At 38.7% G+C, this 9,741-nt stretch overlaps 1 protein-coding gene across 1 annotated transcript in view; it reads left to right on the forward strand.

The window, feature by feature from the left end:
* Positions 1–9,741, forward strand: part of LOC309847256 (phosphoglucomutase-like protein 5) — a gene marked incomplete at its 3' end in the record, with an annotated part of 44,115 nt that overhangs the window by 27,520 nt on the left and 6,854 nt on the right. The window contains exon 4 of the mRNA XM_082697198.1: positions 1,740–1,865. Coding sequence (XP_082553324.1) covers positions 1,740–1,865 — 126 coding nt within the window. The remainder of the gene's footprint in view (positions 1–1,739; positions 1,866–9,741) is intronic.

Below are 9,741 nucleotides of genomic sequence, written 5' to 3' on the forward strand. Positions count from 1 at the left end.
TTTTTTATTATGGTGTAATATACATAAAGTTTACCATTTTAACCATTTTACATATACATTTCATAAAGATTAATTCTTTATTGTATGAATTAATATTATTCTCAGGCCAAAAGATTAAGAATGATTTGTGTTCATGCAAAAATAATTACATTATATTTAAATGGGCATACATACTATATTAACTTAAGTGCAAGGAAAAAAATATATATTTTTTTAAAGATTTTATTTATTTATTTGACAGAGAGAAATCACAAGTAGATGGAGAGGCAGGCAGAGAGAGAGAGGGAAGCAGGCTCCCTGCTGAGCAGAGAGCCCGATGCGGGACTTGATCCCAGGACCCTGAGATCATGACCTGAGCCGAAGGCAGCGGCTTAACCCACTGAGCCACCCAGGCGCCCAAGGAAAAATATTTTTATTTATTTAAAAAAAATAGTTGATTTATTTATTTGACAGAGATCACGAGTAGGCAGAGAGGCAGGCAGAGAGAGACAGGGGAAGCAGGCTCCCTGCTGAGCAAAGAGCTGATGTGGGGCTCAATCCTAGGACCCTGAGGTCATGACCTGAGCTGAAGGCAGAGGCTTAACCCACTGAGCCACCCAGGTGCCCCTGAAAAATATTTTTAGATGGTATTTGACCAGGTGAAGGAATAGTTTCATCTATCTAATTATAACATAACATTCCATCCATTAAATATTATAGCTGGAATTTACTGAAAATTATTAAAAGTGGATTGGTAATTTCCTTTGTGCAAGTTTAAGTATTTCAGAATTCCAAAGTAGTATGTATTTGAAAATTTTGAAAAACAACATACATATGTTTCAAAATTTAACTATGAACTTAAAAGCAGGGTTTATGGACAAATTTTCATGCAAAAAGAGTAAAATATCTAGTATTCTAGGAAAATACTTTCTTAGTATTAATTATATGTTGATAGCCAAGTTTGAAAAATATAATGGATTTTGCATTGTGTATATCTGTCAAATAAGTGGAAAAGACTAGTTTTGGGTTCCTGGTCACTGGGCGGTGCCAAACATTGAAGAATACTTATGTTTAATGAAGGTTTCTAAAGATTTGGCATTCAGCCTGAAATGGGTACTGGGTTGGGCACACAGTACAAACTCAGGAATGTATCCTTCATCACCAATTCTAACCCTGGATTTGGTTGGCAAAATGGCATTTAGAAAATAAGGGCCAAAAAAGTGACCCCAAAAGGGCCACTGCTAAAGTGACCCTTTAAGCCCCCTGAGTGATTCTTTGGCTTACCTCCACAGGAGAGGCACCTGGATGTGCCAAGATGTCTCTTAGCATTGAGCTGTGTGCCTTCGTTGGGAGGGATGTGGTGGAAGGAAGATGGGATAAAAGGGTGCATATTTTATTCATTTGAGAGAGAGAGAGAGAGTGAGCATGAAAGGGGCCAGGGGCAGAGGGAGAAGCCAGCTCCCTGATGAGCAGAGGGCCTGATATGGGACTTGATCCTGGGACTCCAGGATCATGACTTGAGCTGAAGGCAGTTGCTTAACCAACTGAGCCACCCAGGTGCCCAGTTTGTAGGATCTTGATTGTGCTTTAATTTTGTGACTTAGTGTATAAATGGATACTTGGCTTCCTGCATGATGGCTAGGGTTATAATGGGATTGTGGTCAGAACTTCATGCTATTAGGGTAGTGATTCTTTTTTACACTTCCCAGTATTTTCATGGGTATGGTCAATGATATTTCTCTTTACTCTTCTATCCTTAGTGGAGATAGTGGACCCAGTAGATATCTATCTCAATCTCCTTCGGACCATCTTTGATTTTAATGCCATCAAGAGTTTGCTGACAGGGCCCGGCCAACTGAAGATCCGAGTTGATGCGATGCACGGAGGTAAAGTCCTGGTCTTCTCCCATTTGGTGGATGAGAAATATTAAGGAGAACTCTACCCATTCTGGGTTTCTGAGATTATGAGGAAGATTGGATTTGTAGATATTCACACAACATGTGTATGTTCAGATATTTGGAATGTTCTGGAAAACCTCACAGTTTTAACTTCTCTCTCTCTTTTTTCTTACTTAGTTAAAAAATATATATATATCATTTTTAATTGAAGTGTAGTTGACACATATTGTTAGGATAGTTTCAGGTGAATGACATAGTGATTTGACAGTTCTATATGTTATGCTCTGCTCACCACACATGTAGCTACCATCTGTCACCATGCAATGCTATTACAATACAATAGACTATATTCCTTATGCTGCACCTTTCATCTGCATGATTTATTCATTCCATAACTGGAAGCCTGGATCTCACACTCCTCTTCTTGCCTTTTGTGCAACCTCTCCCCAGTTCCCTGTCCTGGTAACTTCTCTCTTTTGAAGCAAATGAAGATAGTGGTGAAAAAAATGAGTCGGAGACGATGTCTATTTATGTGTGGAATGGATGATTAATTGTAGTCATTTTAAAAAATCTATTTTTAAAAAATATTTATTTGAGAGAGAAAAAGAGAGTATAGGTGGAGGGGAGAAGCAGAGGGAGAGGGAGAGGGAAAAGCAGACTTCCCACTGAGCAGGGAACCTGACGTGGAGCTCGATCCCAGAACCCTGAGATAATGACCTGAGCCAAAGACAGATACTTAACCAACTGAGCCAGCCAGGTGCCCCCGCAAAATCTATTTTGATCAGTGCACACACATATAGTTTAAGCAGTCAAGTAGTTCAAAGTTTATTTGAAAAGAATCTAAGCCCACCTCCCTACCAACTCTCTTTCACCCTCTCCATTCACTAAATCCAAGCACACTTCCCTCAACTAATTATATCATCATTTTGGTGAGATCAGTATCCAGTGTCTCCATTATTAGAACACTGCTGAGCCATGTAAAATACTGTAGTTATATTTTCTAACAGCACAATTCTTTTATTTCCTTTGTCTTGTTTTTGTATTGCATAGTTTTTGTTAGCTGTATTTACCACTACTAACCCCCATCCTCTCCCAGAGTCTAAAGCTTCTCATCTCATGCTCCTGATTTGCTCTGCTCTGCATGGGTTCCTTGCTGAGTTGCTCTTATCCTTATCATCATTCTAGTTATTCTCTTTATCCTTCCCTTGTGTTGGCTCTCCTTCTATCTGGATCCTTTGCCTTGCATTTTTATGATTTACAAAATTCCTTTTGGAGGAACCCATTCTCCAGAAGCTCTGAAAGAAAAGTGATAGGAAGTAAATGTGTTGAGGCATTGCATACCTGGAAATGCCTTTCTTATTTCCTTCTCTTAATTGATATTATCTGGATATATAACTCTACAATAGATATTATTTCCTTTCAGAAGTTTCAGGGCATTGCTGCATTGCCTTATAGCCATCACATTGAACTTGGGAAATCTGATGCTATTGTGATTTTTAATTGATGATATGAAATCTTTCCTTTTTCTTTTCAGGAGGCTTTTCGGGCCTTTGGCTTATCATCAGTGTTCCTACGTTTTGCAGTGTTGAGTCTTGATGTGGGACTATTTTCCTCTATTGTGCTGGGTTCCTGGCGGATCCTCTTAATCTGGAAACTTGAGTCCTTTAATTCTGGGAAATAACTTCTTGAGTGATTTCCTCTATTATTGCTGCCTTCCTTTCTTTCCAAAATGGTTATTTTTAAGTATTGAACTTACTGAACTAGTTCTTTAGTTATCTGATTCTCCCCTCTGCTCCTACCACCGATGTTCTCTTTCTTTGTTTTGTGCTCTGTTCTGGGAGGTTTCCTCAACTTTATCTCCAAGTCCTTCCATTATGTTTTTCAGTTCCATATTTTATTTCTAAACTGAACCAGGAAGAAATAGAAAACATGAACAGACCCATAACCAGCAAGGAAACTGAAGCAGTAATCAAAAATCTCCCAACAAAACAAGAGTCTGGGGCTGGACCATGAGGTATTCTACCAAACATTTAAAGAAGAATTAATACCTATACTTCTTTTTTTTTTTTTTAAGATTTTATTTATTTATTTGAGAGAGAGACAGTGAGAGAGAGCATGAGCGAGGAGAAGGTCAGAGAGCGGAGAAGGTCAGAGAGCGAAGCAGACTCCCCATGGAGCTGGGAGCCCGATGCGGGACTCGATCCCGGGACTCCGGGATCATGACCTGAGCCGAAGGCAGTCGTCCAACCAACTGAGCCACCCAGGCGTCCCAATACCTATACTTCTGAAGCTGTTTCAAAAAATAGAAATGGAAAGAAAACTGCCAAAGTCATCCTATGAGGCCAGTATTATCTTGATCCCAAAACCAGACCAAGACCTTGCCAAAAAGAATTAAAGATCAGTATCTCTGATGAACATGGATGTCAATTTCTCACCAAGATATTAGCCAGTAGGATCCAACAGTACGTTAAAAGAATTATTCACCATGACCAAGTAGGATTTATTCCTTGGTTGCAAGGGTGGTCCAGTATCCGCAAATCAATCAGTGTGTTACACTACATTAATTAAAGAAAGATCCAGAACCATATGATCTTCTCTATTGATGCAGAAAAAGCATTTGACAAAGTACATCATCTTTTCTTAATTAAAACTCTTCATAGAAGGAACATACCTCAACATCATAAAAGCCATATGTGAAAACCCCACAGCAAATATTGTTCTCAATGGGGAAAAACTGAGAGCTTTCCCCTAAGGTTAGGAATATGGCAGGGATGTCCACTCTCACCACTGTTGTACAACATAGTATTAGAAGTCCTAGCCTCAACAATCAGACAACAAAAAGAAATAAAAGACATCTGAATCAGCAAAGAAATAAGCTCTCATTCTTTACAGATGATATGATAGTCTATGTGGAAAATACGAAAGACTGCAAATTGCTAGAATTTATAAAGGAAGTCAGAAATGTGACAGGATATAAAATCAATGCACAGAAATAAGTAGCATTTCTATACACTAACGATGAGACAGAAGAAAGAGAAATGAAGGAATCAATCCCATTTACAATTGCACCACAAACTATAGGATACCTAGGAATGAACCTAACCAAGAAGGCAAAGGATCTATACTCTGAAAACTAGAGGACACTCATGAAAGAAGTTGAGGAAGACAAAAATGAAAAAAATGTTTCATGCTCATGGATTGGAAGAACAAATATTGTTTAAATGTCTAGGAGAACCTGGGTGGCTCAGTGGTTTAAGCCTCTGCCTTTGACTCAGGTCATGATCTCAGGGTCCTGGGATCGAGCTCTGCATCGGGATCTCTGCTCAGTGGGTAGCCTGCTTTCCCCTTTCTGCCTAGATAAATAAAATCTTTAAAAAAAATGTCTATGCTACCTACAGCAATTTATATATTCAGTGTAATCCCTATAAAAATACCTTCAACATTTTTCACGAAGCTGGAAAATATAATCCTAAAATTTGATTGGAACCAGAAAAGATCCTGAATAGCCAAAGGAATGTTGAAAAAGAAAACCAAAGCTGGGGGGTGGCTCAGTGGGTTAAGCCTCTGCCTTCAGCTCAGGACATGATCTCAGGTCCTGAGATCGAGCCCCACATTGGGCTCTCTGGTCAGTGGGGAGCCTGCTTCCCCCCACCCCTCGCCTGCTTCTTTGCCTGCTTGTGATCTCTGTCAAATAAATAAATAAAATCTTTAAAAAAAAAGAAAGAAAAGAAAACCAAAGCTAGTGGCATAAAATGAAAGACTTCAAGCTCTATTACAAAGCTATAATCTTTGACACAGTATGGTACTGGCACAAAAACAGACATAGACCAATGCAACAGAATAGAGACCCCAGGGGCATCTGGGTGTCTCAGTGGGTTAAGCCTCTGCCTTTGGCTCAGGACATGATCTCAGGGTCCTGGGATCGAGCCCCGCATCAGGCTCTCTGCTCCGCGGGGAGCCTGCTTCCCCTTCTCTCTGCCTGTCTCTCTGCCTGCTTGTGATCTCTCTCTCCCTCTGTCAAATAAATAAATAAAACCTTTAAAAATTCTTTTTTTTTTTTAAACATTTTTATTTATTTGACAGAGAGAGATCGCAACAAATGGTGTTGGGAAAATCAGACAGCCACATGAAGAATGACTCTGGACCATTTTCTTACACCCTACACAAAAATAGACTCAAAATGAATGAAAGACCTCAATGTGAGACAGGAATTTGTCAAAATCCTAGAGAAGTGTAAAGGCAGCAGTCTCTCTGACCTGCTAAGCATGTCTCTAAAGACAAGGGAGACAAAGGCAAAAATGAACTATTGGACTTCATCAAGATAAAAAGCTTTTGCCCAGCGAAGAAAACAGTCAACAAAACCAAGAGACAACTTACAGAATGGGAGAAGATACTTGCAAATGTCTAAATAGATAAAGGGCTAGTATCCAAAATCTACAAAGAACTTAACAAACTTAACATGCAGAGTACAAATAAATCCAATCAAGAAATGGGCAGAAGACACAAACAGACATTTCTCCAAAGAAGATATACAAATGGCCAACAGACGCATGAAAAAAAATGCACCACATCGCTTGGTATCAGGGAACTACAAATCAGAACCACAATGAGACAGTATTTCAAACTGGTCAGAATGGCTAAAATTAATAAGCCAGGAAATGACAGATGTTGACAAGGATGCAGAGATGGGGGAACCTTCTCACACTGTTGGTGGAAATGTTAGCTGGTGCAGCCACTCTGGAAAACGTCATGGAGGTTCCTCAAAAAATTGAAAATGGAGCTATCCTATGACCCAGCAATCACACTACTGGGTATTTACCCCAATGATACAAATGTAGTGATTCAGAGGGACACTTGCACCCCAAAGTTTATAGCAGCAATGTCTACAGTAGCCAAATTGCGGGAAAAGCTCTTATGCCCATCAACAGATGAGTAAGTAAAAGAGATGTGGTATATATACACAATGGAATATTACTCAGCCATCAGAAAAGAAATCTTGCCATTTGCAATAATAAACTAGAGGGTATTATCTAAGTGAAATAAGTTATTCAGAGAAAGACAATTATGTGACTTCATTCATATGTGAAATTTAAGAAAGAAAATAGGAGCATAACAGAAGGGAAGGAAAAATAAAGCAAGATAAAAACAGAGGGAAGAAAACCATAAGAAACTGTTAATCATAAGAAACTGAGGGCTGCTGAGGGGACAGTGGGTGGTGGGATAGAGTAACTGGGTGATGGACATTAAGAGGGCAGAGGATGTAATGAGCACTGGGTGTTATATAAGACTGATGAATCACTGAACTCTACCTCTGAAACTAATAATATACACTGTATGTTAATTGAATTTAAATTCAAAAAAAGTAATACAAAAAAGAAGATTAAGTGCTGTACTATATTATATTTGTAATATAAATCCAAATAAATTTGTGTTTGTAAATACAAATTGTATTTGGCCACCAATTTTTCAAAAACAACATTAAATGTTATAAATTATATATAATATATAGCCTTTAGTGTCCAGATAAATACTTAAGCAATTACCATCAAATACAGAGCCTATCAGAATTTTCTACTTGATATTTGCTTTATCATTTGTATTTTTTTCCTGATTTTTAAAATTAATTATTTTTTATTAACATGTAATGTATTTTTTTTGCCCCAGAGGGTACGGGTTTGTGCATCATCAAGCTTACATACTTCACAGCACTCACCATAGCACATACCCTCCCCAATGTCAATAACCCAACCACCCTCTCCACCCCCACCAACCCTTTGTTGTGTAAGTTAAGAGTCTCTTATGGTTTGTCTCCCTCCCAGTCCCATCTTGTTTCATTTTTTCCTTCCCTACCCCACAAACCCCCCACTCTGCCTCTCCAATTATCTTTATCTGATTGGCTTATTTCACTCAGCATAATACCCTCTAGTTCCATCTAAATTGCGGTTCCACATCATTGCAAATGGCAAGATTTGATTTCTTTTGATGGCTGCATAGTATTCCACTAGATATATATACACAAACATACCACATCTTCTTTATCCATTCATCTGTTGATGGATGTCTAGGTTCTTTCCATAGTTTGGCTATTGTGGATACTGCTGCTATAAACATTTGGGTGCACGTGCCCCTTCGGATCATTACATATGTATGTTTGGGGTAAATACCCAGTAGTGCGATTGTTGGGTCATAGGGTACCTCTATTTTCAGCTTTCTGAGGAACCTCCATGGTGTTTTCCAGAGTGACTGCACCAGCTTGCATTCCAACCAACAGTGTAGGAGGGTTCCCCTTTTCCATATCCTCTCCAACATCTGTCATTTCCTGACTTGTTAATTTTAGCCATTATGACTGATGTGAGGTGGCATCTTATTGTGGTTTCAATTTGTATTTCCCTGTTGCCAAGTGATCTTGAACACTTTTTCACATGTCTGTTGGCCATTTGTATGTCTTCTTTGCAGAAATGTCTCTTCATGTCCTTTGCCCATTTTTTGATTAGATTATTTGTGCTTTGGGTGTTGAGTTTGATAAGTTCTTTCTAGATTTTGGATACTAGCCCTTTATCTGATATGTCATTTGCAAATATCTTCTCCCATTCTTCTGTTCATTGTCTTTTGGTTTTGTTGACTGTTTCTTTTGCTGTGCAAAAGGTTTTGATCTTGATGAATTCCCAATAGTTCATTTTTGTCCTTGCTTCCCTTACCTTTGGTGATGGTTCTAGGAAGAAGTTGCTGTGGCTGAGGTTGAAGAGATTGCTGCCTTGTTCTCCTCAAGGATTTTGATGGATTCCTCTCTCACATGGAGGTCGTTCCTCCATATGGAGTCTATTTTTGTGTGTGGTGTAAGGAAATGGTCCAGTTTCATTCTTCTGCATGTGGCTGTCCAGTTTTCCCAACACCATTTGTTGAAGAGACTGTCTTTTTTCCATTGGGCATTCTTTCCTGCTTTGTTGAAAATTAATTAACCATAGAGTTGAGGGTCTATTTATGGGCTCTCTATTCTGTTCCATTGATCTATGTGTTTGTTTTTGTGCCAGTACCATACTGTCTTGATGATGACAGCTTAGTAATAGAGCTCGAAGTCTGGAATTGTGATGCCACCAACTTTGGCTTTCTTTTTCAACATTCTTCTGGCTATTTGGGCTCTTTTCTGGTTCCATATAGATTTTAGGATTCTTTGTTCCATTTCTTTGAAAAAAAAGGGATGGTATTTTGATAGGGATTGCATGTAGATTGCTTTAGGTAGCACAGACTTTTTCACAATATTTGTCCTTCCAATCCGTAGCATGGAACACTTTTCCATTTCATTTTGTCTTCCTCAATTTCCTTCAAGAGTACTTTATATTTTTCTGAGTACAGATTCTTTGCCTCTTTGGGTAGGTTTATTCCTAGGTATCTTATGGTTTTGGGTGCATTTGTAAATGGCATCGACTCCTTAATTTCTCCTTCTTTTGTCTTTCTGTTGGTGTATAGAAATACAACTGATTTCTGTGCATTGATTTTATATCCTGACACTTTACTGAATTCCTGTATGAGTTCTAAACGTTTTGGAGTGGATTCTTTGGGTTTTCCATATAAAGTATCATATCATCTGCAAAGAGTGAGAGTTTGACTTCTTCTTTGCTGATTCAGAGGCCTTTTATTTCTTTTTGTTGTCTGCTGAGGCTAGGACTTCTACTACTACTATGTTGAATAGCAGTGGTGACAGTGGACATCTCTGCAGTGTTCCTGAGCTTAGGGGAAAAGTTTTTTTCCCCATTGAGAATGATATTTGCTGTGGGTTTTTCATAGATGGCTTTGATGATATTAAGGTAGGTACCCTCTATCCCTACACTTTGAAGAGTTTTGATGAAGAAAGGATGCTGTACAT

This window comes from Mustela nivalis (assembly GCF_964662115.1).
Source record: "Mustela nivalis genome assembly, chromosome: 13".
NCBI lineage: Eukaryota > Metazoa > Chordata > Mammalia > Carnivora > Mustelidae > Mustela > Mustela nivalis.